The 17,313-nt window shown below is 50.3% G+C and overlaps 1 protein-coding gene across 1 annotated transcript; it reads left to right on the top strand.

Annotated features, from left to right (window-relative positions):
• Window positions 1–964: 964 nt before the first annotated feature.
• On the top strand, window positions 965–14,499 carry CCN5 (cellular communication network factor 5). The gene is made up of 5 exons (XM_020911475.2): window positions 965–1,262; window positions 1,420–1,534; window positions 5,557–5,773; window positions 11,955–12,209; window positions 14,190–14,499. Exons 2-5 carry the CDS (start codon window positions 1,475–1,477, stop codon window positions 14,408–14,410), a joined length of 753 nt encoding a protein of 250 aa, XP_020767134.2. The 5' UTR covers window positions 965–1,262; window positions 1,420–1,474; the 3' UTR covers window positions 14,411–14,499.
• The last annotated feature ends 2,814 nt before the right edge of the window (window positions 14,500–17,313 follow it).

Here is a 17,313-nt window from a genome sequence, read left to right on the forward strand (position 1 = left end):
AGGCAAGAATACTGGAGTGGGTTGCCATTCCCTTCTCTGGGAGATCTTCCCAACCCAGGGATCGAACCTGGATCTCACACATTGCAGGCAGACTCTTTACCATCTGAGCCACCAGGGAATCAGCTATATGTATATATATATCCGCTCCTTCTTGAGCTTCCCTCCCACACTGACTCCCATCCCATCCTTCTAGGTCATCACAGAGCATCAGGATCTTTAGTTGTAGCCTGTGAACTCTTAGTTGCAGCCTGTGGGATCTAGTTCCCTGAGCAGGGATCGAACCTGGCCCCCTGCATTGGAAGCTCAGAGTCTCTGGTGGTGTGAATTTCATGTGTCTTACCCCCTCATGTGTGACACTGCTTCCCACCTCACTGTCAGCTCCAGACACAGCAGGCATTCTTGGCTCCCAGAATAGGCCCTGCTATCACGCGGTCCCCCACCTCGAGGCATCTATGTGCTGTTCCCTCTGCCTGGAGCATCGCCCTCTCTCACTACCTTTATCCCTGGCTCCCGCTTCACAGAGCTCACCCTCACCCTCTGTCTGAACAGGACCCTTCCTCTATATTCCCTGAAATTCCACCTGCCCCCCCTTACTGTCCTTTCCCCCTCTCAGCTTACCTCCTCTTCAGGAACTGGAGACACCACAGAGGGGCCTCAGAGTTGATTGAATTCAACAAAAAGGATTTGGTTCTTGCAGATCACTGTTGAGGACCCCATCATGCAGCAGGGCCCAGCAAGGGCACACACTAGGTCCAGCCCGCGTGGGCTCAGCCACCGCAGGTCACCATCCACGGCTCAGCAAGCAGGCCATGGGGAGGCTCCTGGTTGCCAAAAGCAAACAGGCCGCCCAGGGAAGTTTTGCTGTGGGTCACACCCGCTTCTGGACGGCTGCCAATCTTCCTGCCAGAAACCGCAGGCCCGCTGAAGCCGCCGGGAGTCCAGACCACGGGGCTTGGGAGGGCTTGGGTCAGCTCTGCAAAGGGGGCGTCTGCAGAGCACTTTCTGGATCTACAGCGCCCCCTCCACTGCCGGGGTCGGCCAGGGGGTCTGGGGCAGGGCTCCAGCAGCTCCAGCAGAAGCTTGGGCAGGCCCTCTGGGGCTGGGAGGAGCTAGTGAGGCCCCTGCCAGCCTGTCACAGGCTCTCGGCATTGGCACTGGCTCTGACTTCACACACACACACACACACACACACGCACACACACACACACACACACACACACTGGCAAGCACCTCCGTGGTGGCCTCGGAGGTCTCACCCCCAGGTAAATGGGCTCATCAGTGGGAAGATGAGGATGGGAGAGAAACAGGGCTACAAAGGCCAGTGTGTGTGTGTGTGTGTGTGTGTGTGTGTGTGCGTGCGTGTGTGTGTGTGTGTGTGTGCATGCCTGGGAGTGACCTCACAGCCGCCGGAACATAAAGACTTACAGGTCCTGCCTCCGAGGCTCAAAGCTGGCTCCGTGGGGGACACAGTGACATGAGAGGCACATTTCAGACCCACCTCCTCGCCTTCTCCCTCCTCTGTCTCCTCTCCAAGGTAAGGGGGCCCCGGGCCCTGAAATGTACTGCTGGCTTCCTTGGTGTGGTGGGGGAGATGTGAAATCACGGTCAAGGACCCCCTGGAAGAATTCCTGTGGGCCTCCTATGATGGGACTCAGCTGAGCTTCCCTCCCAGGTGCCCAGAGAGCTGCCTCCCTCTGGCCAAGTCTGCTGTGTGACCTCAGACAATCCCTTCCCCTCTCTGAGCCTTAGCTCCTTCCTCAGGTAAATGGGTATAATGTCCATGAGGCCTTTGGGAAGGTCATTTATCATAGTTCATCTCCAGAGCCTAGCACAGGACCTAGAATATGACAAATGCTTAAGAGAGGACTTTTATGACTATCAATCCCTAAAGTCCCTCTGCAAACAGAAGTTGGTCCCCTCATTATAAATAGGCAGCCTCAAGAGGGGGCCTGCTTTGTCTAACTAGGAGCCAGGATTTGAATGGACATTGGGTGCCTAGCCCATTGGAAGGTTCATACAAAGGCATTAATGCTGTTTGGCCTTCGGGCAGTGAGTGGCCTGCTGACACTAGCTGGAGAGGGTAGGGAGACAGCTCTAGAGAATAAAGACCTTCTCCTGTGGGATATTTTCAAAGGGCCCGTTAGGCATCCACCTTGCCTAACATGCCCAACAACCTCATCAGGAATGATTATTTCCTGTTTTCAGTCAAGCAAGGCTCAGAGAGGGTAAGCAACTTGCTTGAACCCACACAGCACTGGAGCAATAGAGGAGACAGACCAAGACAGGCCTGGGTGTGAGGAGAGGGGACTGCAGTCTGTATCTCTCCACCTCCAACCTGGACCAAGGCCACAGTTGCTGAGCCTGCCATCACCTTAACAAATGCCAAGTTCCTGGTGTCATGGGGATTGGCCCTGCTGCAAGCTATGATCTCACTATATTTTCATGCTCTTTTGAGAATCACAGGCAGGAACGCCTCTCTCCTGGGTCCAAGCAGTGGTTGGGGGAAGGCTGAGAACCCTGCTGGCATCCTAACCCTGCTTTTTATTCTTCCGAACCGGGATAAGCAGGAGATGATGCCAGGAAGGGTAGCTTGGGTAATGGGGGCTGGGGACTTGGGGTTCTGGGCCTGGGATTAAAGGCAAGGTCAAAATGAAGCAGTCCTAGACTCCCCGTTCTCTCCCCCAGCCCTCCATTCTTCCCAGGCCCCAGGGAGCCAGGCAGCATCCCACACAGAACACAGGGACTTAGTCATCACGCACATGAAAGCCATGCCAATCCTCAGAGAGAGAATTGCAAGTCTTTCAGGCAGGCTGTGAGCTCCTGAGCTCAGGCCTGTGGACAGAGGCAGGTGGTAGAGACCTGGAAACAAGCCAGGCCACATTGACCAGAAGCTGCCCATGACCTCATTAAATCCCTGACTCTAAGACAGGTGGTCTCCACCCCATTTTACTGAGGAGGACACCTCCCCTCTCCTGATGCAGCAGCGAAATGTCCAAGGCCACACAGCGACTCAGTGGTAGAACTTGGATTTCAACTCTTGCCTGGAAGATTCCCTGTCCAGGGCTCTTGCCCCGCTGGGGACCACAGCAAAGGTCTGGGAGAACCAAGTGTGATGCGACAGCTTGAACACAGAGACAGGCTGGTTGGAAAGGGAAGAGAGACTAGACAAGACCTCTCTCTCCTTGGCTGTGCTGAAACACCCTCCCTGACTTGTCCCTATCCCTCTTGAGCAAACAGTAAGTTGATGCAGAGGCTAAGCTGGCATCAGAGCCATAGGTGACAAGAGGTGGGTGTTGCAGTTAAGAGCCTGGGCTTGGATCCACATGAGCCTTGATTCTGTTCCTGATCTGTTATTGGTGATGTCACTATACCACTTTAAGCTTCAGTTTCCCTGTCTTTAAAATGGGTATAATGCTGGATTTCCCTGGCAGTACAGTGATTAAGACTCCGTGGTTCCTCTGCAGGGAGCATGGGTTCAATCCCTGGTTGGGGAACTAAGATCTCGCATGCTACAAGGTGAGCCAAAAAAATAAATAAAATGGGCATAAGGCTGTAGCTCCCACTGGAGGGTTAAACTAGGATGTTACATAGCTCAGCGCACGGTGCACCCGTGGTGAATGACAGCCGTGGTCATCGGAGTCATCAGTGGTCCCTCCTGTAGACCCAGCCTTGTCAAGCTTGCCCGGTAGAGAGAGCCCAAAGTGAGAACCCAGGTGCAAAGCACATGGCTTATGTCCTGGCACCTCTGCTTTCCGGAGGAAAGGACCCAAGAGCCGGTTCTGGTCAAAAGCCCACCCCCTCACTCTGCTTTCTTCCCCCCAGCCCAGGGAGCTCAGCCTCTGAGGGTTTAGAAGGGAAACCCAAAGTCCGGCTGATTGTTTCTCAGGTCAACGCCATGTGGATCACATCTGAATTTATGAAAATGCAGATTCAGAGTCATAAGGAGGGGCCCTAGATGCCGCATGTCTAACAAGCTTCCAGGTGATGCTGCTGCTGTGGGTCCAGACCATGCTTTGCGGGGTGAAGCTAGACCATCCTCTCTAGAACCTGGTGTCACCCAGTGCCCTGCTTGAAATGCCCGCAGAGATGGGAACTCGCCCTCTGGCGAGGCTCCAGGCACAGAGCTGCACACTTGCATCTAATGTTACCAGTGCCATCGCTGATGGGCCCTGTCATTGCATCCTGGTCTGCAACCCACCCTCCCACACACACACCGGAGGCTGGTCTGCTAGTTTGGGGCGGCCCCTAGTGGCCATCTTGGGAACTGCAGGCCATAGAGAGGTTTGCAGGACTCGGAGTCCTGGGGTGGGAAAGGCAGGGATTAGGGCAGAGGGGTCATTGCCTGCTTTGGGGCCACACACAGGACATAGGAGGTTATTAATTTCACCTTCCTAAACTGCATCCAATTCTTCCATCCTCTACACAAAACCCTCCAGCCCTCCAAGGGTCCACAGATGAGGTGGGTCACTGGGAACCTCTTGAATTATGTGTGGCCCTAGGTCCCTACCTTCCAATGGACATATGGGAACCCAGAGTACCTGGTTTCTGGTTTGGTTGTTTCTCTGTCCTAGGTGAGAAGGGGCAGTCAGGACACTTGGGTTGATACCTTGAGCCTGCCCCCAGGGGTGGGACCCTGGCTGTGGCTTTTCCTTGTTACAGGAAGTCCACACCCACTCTGGGTCCCTGGGTCTTCAGTGGGGAAGCACACTCCCAGCCCTGTAGCTAACCCATGGGGACTGTGTCCCTTCCTCTCTCTGGAACTCAGTCTCCCCATCTTTACATGGCGGGGGGAGGGGCTAGAGTGGAGGTGAGGTACCAGTAACCTAGCTGTGCCTCAAATGCCCCTGGATGGCTCGTTAAAAACATAGATTCCAGGGCTAGGCCTCTGGAAGCTCTGATTTGATAAGTCCCACGAGAGGCCAAGTTTCTTGGCTGATCTGAGGCTCATCTGGAAACATATTCTAGATTGTTCTGAAGATCAAAAACATCCATGATACTGTTAGATTTATTCAGCCCTCAGGATAAATATCCACAGTCCTCCTGCTAGAAAACATATAGTACCCTGTCATTTTAATCCGCTTTTGCCTCTGTAAGTTCCCAGAAGGCAGAGGCTAAGCCCGCTATTGTAATTCACACAGCAGTCATCATAGCTAAGTGCATGGAGCATCTCCTGCATGGCAGGCCATGTACTAAAGGTTTTATACACCTTATTTCATGTACTCCTCAAAACAATCCTCTGAGTTATATATTATTGCCCCCTCTTCACAGATGAGGCAGTTGAGGCTCAGAGAGCTTAAGTAACTTGCCCAAGGCTGCTCCGCTAATAAGCAACAGAGTAAAGACTGGAATACTAATCCAGAGCCCCTGCTCAGGACCACAATGCCATGCTGTCTCATACGAGTGATGAGGGGTGCTGGGGTTCAAGGCCAGGTCTACGTGACTCCGGGGCCAAGGTGTGGACTCTACACTGCACAGCCTGGAAGAGAAGGAGTCAGTCATGAGGGTCTCACTGCCCGCCTTGAGTGCCCTTGGCTGAGGGGGTCTCTGTCTCTGCAGGTGTGTGCCCAGCTGTGTCCCACACCATGTGCCTGTCCCTGGCCACCACCCCAATGCACACCGGGGGTGCCCCTGGTTCTGGACGGCTGCAACTGCTGCCGGGTATGTGCGCGGCGGCTGGGGGAGCCCTGCGACCATCTCCACGTCTGCGACCCCAGCCAGGGCCTGGTCTGCCAGCCCGGGGCGGGCCCTGGAGGCCGGGGGGCCGTGTGCCTCTGTAAGCAGGTTTGCGGGTCTGGTGGAGGGGGTGGTGGGGAGGGGGTCAAGGCCTTCAGGTCCTGAGTCCAGGGGAAGTCCTTCTCATTCCAAGCCAAACCTGGTGACACAAGGTTCCCTAAGCCCACTCCCCGCTTCTTTTCTTTTGTCTTTGCTCGGATCACACCCACCACCCAAACAGCCTACCTCCCTTCTTATCCATCCAGATCTAGCCATCTTTCAAAGCCAAGGGCAAACACCTCCTCCCCTGAGCAGTGCTCCCAGATTCTTCAATCCAGAGGTCACCACCCTTTCTCAGAACCCTCGACACCCTTGGGAATATGAAAGAGGAGCTCTCTACTTTGGGCGTAAGGTGTATCAGGCCCTGTGCTAAGCACTTACCTCCTAAGTCACACAATCCTCACAATAATCCTTTGGGGTAAGTACTTTCAGACCCATTTTATAGATGAGGAAACTGAGGCTCCACAATACTAACAGACATGTTTAACATTACACAGCTGGGGACTGAGTCAAACAGGCTCTGAAGCAGCATTCTGTTCTGTCTTTTTCTGGGGTCGGGAACCCTTGAGCCTATGAATCCTGAGTTTGCTATCTGCTAGCACCCTTGAGCAGGTTACACTTCCCACCGCTCTACTCTTATGCCCTCTGGGTGGGCTTTAGGTCGGGGTTTCTCAACTTTGCTCCCGGGTCATTTGAGACTGAGTGATTCTCTGCTGCGGGATGCAGTTCCGTGCATGGTCGGAATTAAAGCAGCATCCCTGGTCTCTACCCGCTGGATACCAGTAGCACCCGAAACAGCAAGTCGTGACCATCTCCCTTCAGGTGTTGCCTGGGGAGAAAAATAACCCCCACTGGAGAACCACCGCTTTAGAGAAATAGAAAAGGGTGAGGGACTGTTCTGTGCTCTTTTTTTTTTTTTTAATAATAAACCTTATCACTCTCATCTTTGTGCATGTAGCACTTTAAAAACAGAACGGGAGAGACAAAGGAAGGTTCATGAGTCATTGACAATGAATCGATCTATAGAAAAAAAAACTTGTTAAAAAGAAAAACACAACTTATAGGACTTCCCTGGTGGTTCAGCAGCTCAGCCTCCACACTCGCAACGCAGGAGGCCTGGGTTCGATCCCTGGCCAGAGAACTAGATCCCACATGCCACAACTAAAATGATCTTGCATGCCACAACCAAGATGGAAGACCCTGCATGTTGCAACTAAGACCCAACACAGCCAAATGAATTAAAATAAAAAAAACTTATAGACATAAAGTTTTCAATGGTAAAGCCCTGTTAAAAACTTTTTTTATGATAAGGGGAGTATAATAATGAGAAAGGGGCGATGTGTTTTATAAACTTATAGATGATTGCTAATAAAAAGGTACCTAAAAATGTGGTTGCCCAAGGCAGAAGTGTTGAGGATGGAAGGACTGAAAGTTTGAGATAAGCAGATGTGAACTATTATATATAAGACGGATGGGATGGAGGGGACACATGTGTGCCTACGGCTGGTTCATGTTGATGTGTGGCAAAAACCATCACAATATTGTCACGTAATTATCCTCCAATTAAAATTTTAAAAAAGATGAACAGAAAGAAAGGTCCTACTGTATAGAAACTGCATAGCACAGGGAACTATACTGGATTCCCTGTAGGTACACCATAGTGGAAAAGAATGTAAAAAATGTCTTTATGTGAATGACTGAGTCACTTTGCTATACAGCAGAGATTGGCACAACATTGTAAATCAAATATACTTCAATTTAAAAAATAAAATAAACATCATAAAATGAAGGGAGAGAAAAATGTATCTAAAGAAAAAAACTCAGAAAAGCAACACTTAGCTTATAAGGCTGTCATCTAGATAAGCCATCACACATGTCAAGCACTTGGCAAAATTTGTTTATTGAACACATGCCTAGCACTTACCATGTGCCAGGCACTAGAGTTTCAAAATATCACCTCATTTAATCTCCCAACAACCATATGAAGTAGCTCCTAATGTCATCCCCATTTTGTAAATGGAAAAAAGAGGCCCAGAGAGGTTAAATAATTTGCCCCAGGTCACACAGCTCAGAAGTGGCTGAGCTGGGATTTGAACTCAAGGAGCTGACTCCACAATCTTTGTTTCTTTCACTCTACTGTCTGACACTCAGAATATGATTAGTTACTGTCACTAACTTTATTACAGGGCTTTTCTTATTCCACCTTGATTCAGACTTTAAATACCTGGAAGCCAAGAATTTATTTGGCCCTCGCTCCTTCCTGCAACTTCCAGCTCTGGTTGGGTGACACCAAATGTGCCTCATGAATGTATAATGAATTACAGGTGCTCATGAATGTGTAATAAGGGGTACTGAATTTGGAGGCTGGTAGCTGGAGAAGCCACAGGTGAGGCAGAACTAAGACTTCACAGAGGCTGAGTCTAGGTCTTGGCTCTGGAGGGAACATGCTGGCCCAAATCTCTCCTCTCACCCACTAGTTGGACAGTCCTTCTCTGAGGGGACCGCCTCTGAGCTGTGTGCATGTTCAGTGTGGCTCGCTTTCTTTTAAGATTTTTTTTTTTTTTTTCATGTGGACCATTTTCAGTCTTTATTGAGTTTGTTACTGTATTGTTTGTTTTATGCTTTGGTTTTTTGATGTCGAGGCATGTGGAATCTTAACTCCCCAGGGGTTAACCAGGGGTCGAGCCCGCAGCCCCTGCATTGGAAGGCTAAGTCTTAACCACTGGACACCAGGGAAGTCCTTCTCCTTCACTTTAAAAGCACAGCTTCCCCCGCTCAGCTAAAGGCAACTCCATCTTTTCTGTGGCTCAGCCTCAAACTCTGAAGTCATCCTTGACTTCTCTTTTGTCTTTTTCCACATCCCACTCACTCCCCAGCAGTCAATTCTTCACAATATTTCCACCGGGTCTGATCCCCACCATAACTCATCTGGATTTTGCAGAAGCCCCTTAACTGTCTCCTTGCTTCCATCCTTGACCCCTAGTCTGTTTTCAGCACAGCAGCCCGAGGGCTCCTTCATATATGTCAATAAGATCACAGGTCAAGTCCCTTGTCTGCCTAAAATCCTCCCACAGCCTCCTATTTTCTCAGAGTAAGAGCCAAGGCCCTCTCAGCGGGCGACAAGGACCCTGCCCCTGTTTTCTCTCTGACCATATCTAACTCCCTCTCTCCCTCCTGCTCTCTGCTCCATCCTCACTGGCCTCCCAGATACCCCAGGCCCGCGCCCACCTCAGGGCTTTTGCACAAGCTGTTCCTGCTACCGGCACTCTTTTCCCCAGATTTCTGCATAGCAAGTTCTCTCACCTCCTTCACATCTTAACCCAAACATCACTTTCTCAGCAAGCCCTCCCCTGATCACCATATTTAAACTACAACCCTGCTCTGCTCCTCAACCCTGCCCTCCTTTATTTTTCGAGCACTAATAGCCACCTGACATCACAAACTCAACTTTGTTTCTTGTCTTTGCTTCCACTAGAGCGAAAGCTCCAACCGGGGCAGGATTTTGGCTGCTTTTAGTCATTGCTATGTCACAAGTCGCCTAGAACAATGTCTGGCACATAGTAGGCACTCAAATAATTGTTGAATGCATGAATAATAATGACAGATCTGGTGGGGCTTGTGTAACAGGTACCACTTGGTGGGGTAATGGTGCAGTAACAGGCACCAATTATGAAGCGGGTACTATGAACAAGTCCTTTATATACATGATTTCATTTTATCCTTAATAATGAGGTAGGTCCTATTATTATCCCTATTTTGAGTGTGAAGGAAATGGAGCTCAGAGAGGTTAAGTTGCCTGCCTCAGGTCCCACAGTGTACAAGTGTGTGCATGCTAAGTTGCTTCAGTCGTGTCGGACTCTTTCAACCCCATGGACTATAAACCACCAGGCTCCTCTGTCCACAGGATTCTTCAGGTAAGAATACTGGAATGAGTTGCCATTTCCTTCTCCAGGGGATCTTCCCAACCCAGGGATTGAACTTGCGTCTCTTACATCTCATGCACTGGCAGGCAGGTTCTTAACCAATGTGCGAGTGGGTGCAGGTTAAAAAAAAAAATACCCTGTTGCTCCTTCTCCTGCAAGGGACTCTCAGAGAGAAAGAGGGATGCAGAAATTACCAGATCACAAGATTATGCCCTGAAGTTATTTGGGGGAAATTGCTGGACAAGGAGACCATTGGAGAAGCCCAGAAGAAGGGTTTTGCACATGTGTATAGGTGTGGGGGTCTCACAGAAAGTACATTTGGAGGTGCCTCATGGTGTCTGGGACCATGCACATGATGCACACAGACCCAGGGTGGGGAGTAGCTGCAGAGGGATCATTACCCCCCACCCCCACCCCAATCAGCTTTGAACTGGAGGACCCAGGAGAGATGCCAGGAAACCTTGCTGAAATTATTACCCCCTGGGATTTGAACCAGGTCTATGTGGTTCTGAAATTCCTGCATGTGTGTGGACCTATTTGAGGTTTTTCTCAGCAGACCTGGGAAAAGCAGCTTCCCGTGAGTCTTGTCCCCCAGATCAAGCTGAAGTGCCACCCACATCTCCAGGAAACCCTCCTTTCTCTGCACTTCCTGAGTGGCTCACGGACACCTCTGCGGGGCTTTCGCTTTATTCTGTCCTGGAGATGCAGCGTCCACACCTGTGCCCTGCACTGACCCTTGAGTCCCCCCAGGACCTGGCTCTCCGTCCTGTCTGGGAGCACAGTGGGTGGTACCCAGGAAGGACGCAGTGTATCTGAAGGGAATAAGGAATCACAACTCTTATCAGTGTCTCTCATGTGCTGAGTCTGGTGCCAGGCATTCATTCCAGGGGCATTTCCTGCGGTTCTGTGTGTCCCACCTCTGCTCTGAGCTGGCACAGGAGAAGCCACGATGAACACTGTCAGCCCCAGCCCTCCAGGAGTTCATGCCTAGTGGAGGAAGAGGCTGTGATGCCCATAATATTTGAGGGCTTCCTCCAAAGAGTGTTTCTTGAATTCCTGACCCCGTGCTAGATGCTGTGTCACTGAAGGTTCTGATTACTGTTCTCATCGTTGCTATTGTTAAAGTGACTCAGAGAAGTTTAGTCACTTACCCCGTCACACAGCTAGCAAGTTAAGCCCTGACCCGACGGTGATAACTGTAATGCAGCAGATGGACAAGGAAAGCTTGTGGCATGAAATCTCAGTGCGTATATAATAGTCATGATATTTTATATATTTATATTAAATAATGTATATTACTAACCATATTATATATGGGCTTCCCAGGTGATGCTAGTGGTATAGAATCTGCCTGCCAATGAAGTAGATGCAAGACACACCGGTTTCATCCCTGGGTTGGGACAATCCCCTAGAGAAGGAAATGGCAGCCCACTCCAGTATTTTTGTCTGGAAAAACCCCATGGACAGAGGAGCCTGGCGGGCTACAGTCCATAGAGTTGCAAAGAGTCAGACACAACTGAGCACTTGTCAGCAATACATTAATATACATATTATTAATAATATGTAATAATTTATACTAATAACAGCAGCAAACAGAGCAGGTAGGTCTGTTGAAGGTCTCCTTCATGTTGTATCCATTACATATACTATTCATTTAGTCTACACCACATGTGTGAAATAAGTACTATTATAACCCACTTTGGAACTCCCTTGTGGCTCAGCTGGTAAAGAATCCGCCCGCAATGTGGGAGACCTGAGTTCAATCCCTGGGTTGGGAAGATCCCTGGAGAAGGGAAAGGCTACCCACTCCAGTATTCTGGCCTGGAGAATTCCATGGACTATACAGTCCATGGGGTCACCGCAAAGAGTCGGACAGACTGAGCGACTTTCACTTCACTTCAAAACCCACTTTGCAGGTGAGGAAACTAAACCCAGAAGTAGAATCACTTGGCCAAGGTCCATAGCTAGCTAAGGAGCTGAACCAGGCCAGTCTTCCTGCAAAGCCTGTTCCAGGATGCAGCCTGTCACGCTGTCTTCCTGCGGGGGACAGGACAGGACCTCGATGATTGGGGTGGGGTGGGGTGGGGGGTGGAGGAGGGGCGGAGCCCCCTGCAGCGCTCACTTTCCCCAAGGTCTCTGCGTCCCCAGCGCCTCCACACCAGCTCTGCAGAGAAGACCCAGCGGAGGATGCGGCGGGCACAGCCCTGCCCAGGGAAACGTTGGGAGGTCGCCGATGGAGGTCCGGTTTTTCCTCCGCAGGGGGAGAGGATGACGGCAGCTGCGAGGTGAACGGCCGCCTCTACCGGGACGGGGAGACCTTTCAGCCTCACTGCAGGCTCCGCTGCCGCTGCGAGGACGGCGGCTTCACGTGTGTGCCCCTGTGCAGCGAGGACGTGCGGCTCCCCAGCTGGGACTGCCCGCACCCCAGGAGGGTGGAGGTCCCGGGCAAGTGCTGCCCGGAGTGGGTGTGCGACCAGGGAGGGGGGCTGGGGGTCCAGCCGCTCCCAGCCCAAGGTGAGTGCTGGGCTGGCCCCGGGCTGCCTGCGTGGTGGGGGAGGGCGCGGGGCGGGGGGCGGGGGCCGGGAGGGGGAGGGGCGGGGGGAGGGGTGGGGCGGGGCCTCTTAGGTCTGAGGACCAAGGGACACATCAAAGCCAAGGTTATGCTGACAAGAGCTAGGAGGGGACTCTTCGCGAAGTGGAACTGACCAAACAAGATGCAGAGGTGCAAGTGTATAATTTTAAGTGACACACAATTAAAAATAAAAATTGGCGGCAGAGTAGAGAGAGGAAAGGAGGGTTAGGACACTTGAACCAAGTTCTCACATTTTACAGCCGAGTTATAATATGGAGGTATGATATTATAATATAGACTATCATTGTACTGACATGGATACATATTAATATAACACAGTTTAAATATTATACAATAGTATTAATATGTCATTATTGGGGTTTATTAAAAGAGGAATTCTAAACTGAATGAGGCAAGGTGGTTGCCTCCAGGATGTGGGCCTAGGGGTGGGCAGGAAAGACAGTGACCTCAGCCTGTAAACTCTTGAATTTGAGAGATTATGTTATGTATGGTAGGTCACTAAGATTTTTGTCTTTTAATTTTTTAAATTTATTTTAATTAGGGGGAAATTGCTTTACAATGTTGTGCTGGTTTCTGCTATACAACAGTGCAAATCAGCCATAATTACACATATTGTCACTAGGGAAACCATTATTATTATTATAGGAATATGATTTGTTAAGGCAACCGAAGAGAGCACTGGTTGCATAGAATACGGCGCCACAGGAGAGGCAGTAGAGTGTGGCGGCTTAAACACAGAGTCTGCCTGAGTTCTAAGCCCAGCTCTGTGACTCTGAGAAAGTCGCTTAACTCTTCTGAGTCTCAGTTCCTCCAATTATGAGAATAAGAGCATCCGCCTCAGAGAACTGTTGTGAAGCCTGGATGAGTAAATACAAGCAAAGCGGTTAGGACAGAGCCTGGCACACAGCATTCCAGGGTCTGTTAGCTGTTATCCTCCCAACAATAGAATAGGATACCTCTGTTTAAATATTGGGCTGGCCAAAAAATTCCTTCGGGTTTCCCGTAAGCTGATGCAGACAAACCCAAAGGATCTTTTTGGCCAACCTAGCAAATGCCAATAGGTTTGCCTTACATATAAAAAGCAGGACTGGGCAAAGTATATGTAATTTGAACTCCACTGTGTGTGTGCATATGTGTGTGTCTACAGCCATATGAACACACAGACATCCTACATACTACACACGTGCATATAACACAAGGTGTATCAACCAGGGCACCAGTGACATTTGAGCCGGGTTAAGTCTTTGTTGTGAAAGGATGTCCTGTGCAGTGTAGGATGTTTAGCAGCATCTGTGCTAGACTTCAGTAGCCCCCACCCCTCACTTGTGACCAGTAAAAATGTTTCCAAACATTGCCAAGTATCTTCCTGGGGGCAAAATGGTCCCCAGTTAAGAACCACTGGTTACAAAAGAACAGAAGGAAGGACACAAAATATTAACAGAGCCGAGCAAGACTGGAGGAGGAGGAAAAGCTAGGCCACGGTGAACCCGACACCCTGTTCCAGACCTGGCCTCGCCATCACCAGCATCCCTGCCGCCAGGTCACTGGCAGCGTCACACTCACAGGCCCCAACCTCCTCCCTGGACGATGCTACTTATCATAGGACTTGTGGAGGATACAGAAACGAGACACTCGCCCTTTACTGGAGGACCGTCATGGTCAATCCCATCATAGCTGCCTGATAACCAATATTTCGGAAGTGCTGACAAGAACCAGGCACTGTGTTAAGCACTTCACCTCCACTCTTTTATTCACACCTAACGATCAACTATTAGGAAATTTACATGGGAAGAGACTGAGGTCCAGAGAGGTTAAGCAACGTGACCCAGATTGCACCGCGAGCCAGTGGGTGGATTTGGCTGCCTAACCTTGCTGAGCTGACCCCTCTCTCTCTCCCCCAGGACCCCAGTTTTCTGGCCTTGTCGCTCCCCCAGGCCCTGGCGTCTCCTGCCCGGAATGGAGCACCGCCTGGGGTCCCTGCTCCACCACCTGCGGCCTGGGCGTGGCCACCCGAGTGTCCAATCAGAACCGCTTCTGCCGCCTGGAGATCCAGCGCCGCCTGTGCGTACTGGGGCCCTGCCCACCCGCCAGGGGCCACAGCCCAAGGAGAAGAGCCTTTTAGAGCCAGGCTGAGGATGGAGACTCGATGTCAGCCTCTCGGCAGGCAGTCTGGGCTGCAGGCCACAGTCCGGCTTGGGTCTGCCATCCGGGCCCTGGAGGACAAGCGTGTTCCCAAGCCAGCTGGTCCCTCTGGACCCTGAGATGCCGCGGGCAGCATGCCCTAGTCCCCCTCGCTCTCACTCACAGCCTGGGAGAATGGCCAATTTTTTTCTGAGCCATTCACAGCCTTTATCAAAGACGCGCACAGAGCTTTTTCCAGGAGATGGGTAACCATCTCCCCCTTAATCATTAGACTGAAGCAGGTGCTGGGCTGGATAGGCTATTTTTCTAGGGGTGCGGCGAAGAGGGGCACAGAGATTCTCAGCCTCCTGCTTGCTTTCCTGGAGTGAGGTAGGAACATCCCTGAACACGTGTCTGTGTGTCAGACTTGTGCTGAGAAAACCCTCCCTCCCCACCCTGGGCAGAATTCAGGGATTGAATTCTATGTAAAAATCACAAGGTGAAATCACCCTGTTTTGAAGACAGTCAAAATGGGACCCTTAAATGTCCCTTAAAGGGACCCATCAAACTCAACTCGTATTAGTAAGAATTAACCGTTTTCATGACTCCGCAATGCGCCAGGCCAAGCTACACGTTATATAAGTCAGTGCTGGGAAACATTTTGGACCAGAGAAAAGCAGCGGAGGGTGAAGAATGCCTCCCAGAAACTGGGGAACCCGGCACGAAATAAACCAACCCACGTGTGAAATCCTGTTTAAGTCGCATGTTTTATTGTTTTGTTGCTGTTGTCTGGTTGCTCAGTTGTGTCCGACTCTTTGTGACCCCATGGACTGCAGCAAGCCAGGCTTCCCTGTCCCTTACCATCTCCCGGAGTTTGCCCAAGCTTAAAAGCAAACAAACAAAAATGCCACATACAAATGTTATGTCCTCTTCTGCAGTCTACCTGTATTTGTTTAAAAATAAAAACTGTTTTCATCAGAATCCCACCAGAACATTAAAATATATTCTTGGTATTTTACCAAGATTTCTTCTTATTAAACTAATCTGATTGAGGGATGACTCATACCCAGTTAAATGCACAGGTCTTAAGCGCATGGTTTCACAAGTCTTTACAAATGTATGTACCTATATGACCCACACTTCAGTCAAGGTGTAAAACATTTGCCTCATCACAGAACATTTCCTCTGAGGACTTCCCCAGTGGTCCAATGGTTAAGACTGAGCTGCCAATACAGGGAGCACAGGTTTGATCCCTGGTAGGGGAACCAAGATCCCATATGCCGTGTGGCACAGCCAAAGATTTTTTTAAAAAAGAAGAAAAAAAAAGAAGAAAATTTCCTCTGGCCAGGTGATCCCCTTGACCCCCAAGGGCAACTGCTGTTCTGATTTCTATCATAGAGGAAGTGTTTTTATGTTCTTGAACTTCATGTAGAGGCATACAGTAGGTATTCTTTAATGAAGGGCTTCATTCCCTCAATACCAGCCCTAAGGGTGGAGAGGCAGAGAGAGGGCAGAGCCCAGAAGCCAGGACCAGAAGGCGGAAGATGAAGTCACAGCAGGGCTGTTTGCTGGGAGCGGGAGCCACCATGGAGATGCAACCTTGATCCTAACAAAAGGCAGATGGAGACCGGGAGAGAGAACCCAGCTTCTGCTCTCTCCCAGCCCCCAGTTCCCAGAAGTGCCTCCCATTGGTCAAACCTCCTAGGCAGACAAGGGAGCCCAGGAATGCAGTGCCCTGAGGTTCAAAGCAGAGCCAGGCGACAGGCGATCCCCAGCACACAGGTGGTCAGTGACCTGCTCCTCAGTACATTGGCTTCCAGCACTTCAGTCGGGTACCACCTCCTTCGGGAACCCCAGTTTGAGAAATCACAGGCAGTATGTGGAACCATTTAATCTTCACAAGATAGAACTAACTCTGATTCACAGATGAGGAAGCAGCTTGGAAGCATGATCTGTCCAAAAGCTGGTTTACAATTAGATGGGATTTTAGTCCAAGCCAAGTTTATCTGACTTTCCAGGCTGGGCCTGTGGTCTCTCAGAGGCTGAGAGCTTTGGTATGTCTGGTTCTATATGAGTAAATTCTGCACACATTACCCAGAACAAGTCTGAGAACATCCTGAAAGCCAGGAGGAGAGCCATGGACCTTAACTGAACTATTCCTGCATATGGGGCTCTCTCTGCCAAGAGCTCAACTCACATAATCACACATCACCCTTGGGACCTCCCTAAAGGAAAGTGCTACTGATGTTCCCATTTTAGAGATGGGTAAACTGAGACTCAGAGTGATTAATGAGTTGTCCTGGGGTTATGCTGTTGGACTCTGGACCAGGTTGGCTGCAAGGCCCATGACCTCACCCCTGAGAAGTTGTGAACAGAGCCATGAAGAGTAGGCCCAGCCAGCCTGCCTTCCTGGTCCTGGCTGGTTGTCCGCTGTGATCTCAGGCAGGGTACTTAACTTCTTTGTGCCTCAGTTTCCTAGTCTCTAAAATGGGGATAATAGCACTACTCAACCCAGAGGGTTGTTGAGAGTATTATGTGATGTAAATGAAAATTTTAGCTATCATTATCTTGACTTGACCTCTTAGTGATTTGGCTTTTTTCATCTGTAAAATGGGCATAAATAGTAATGCCCACCCTACAGCATCATTGTGTTGAGTGAGTACCCATCACATGCTGTGAATGTTGTATGATTCCTTTATGTTCACCTGAAAATAAGCTATCATCATCATCCTGCCTCAGTGAGGCTTTGCAAGTCAGGGACTGATGTGAAGGCAAAGATTGGAGATCTTCTTGTTTGTGAAGAGGGATGGTGCTGGGAACAGAGGTCACCAGGTGAAACTCAGGCCACTCCCACTGAAGCCAGGGATAGGAGGGACCCAGCCCAGCCATGCCCCATCATATTGT

The sequence above is a fragment of the Odocoileus virginianus genome, chromosome 9, assembly GCF_023699985.2.
Source record: "Odocoileus virginianus isolate 20LAN1187 ecotype Illinois chromosome 9, Ovbor_1.2, whole genome shotgun sequence".
Taxonomy (NCBI): Eukaryota; Metazoa; Chordata; class Mammalia; order Artiodactyla; family Cervidae; genus Odocoileus; species Odocoileus virginianus.

Coding starts and splice junctions, on each gene's coding strand:
- CCN5 (XM_020911475.2), top strand. CDS start 1,475: ATGAGAGGCACATTTCAGACCCACCTCCTCGCCTTCTCCCTCCTCTGT. Junction 1,535..5,556: donor TCCTCTGTCTCCTCTCCAAG/GTAAGGGGGCCC, acceptor CTGTCTCTGCAG/GTGTGTGCCCAGCTGTGTCC. Junction 12,210..14,189: donor CCAGCCGCTCCCAGCCCAAG/GTGAGTGCTGGG, acceptor TCTCTCCCCCAG/GACCCCAGTTTTCTGGCCTT.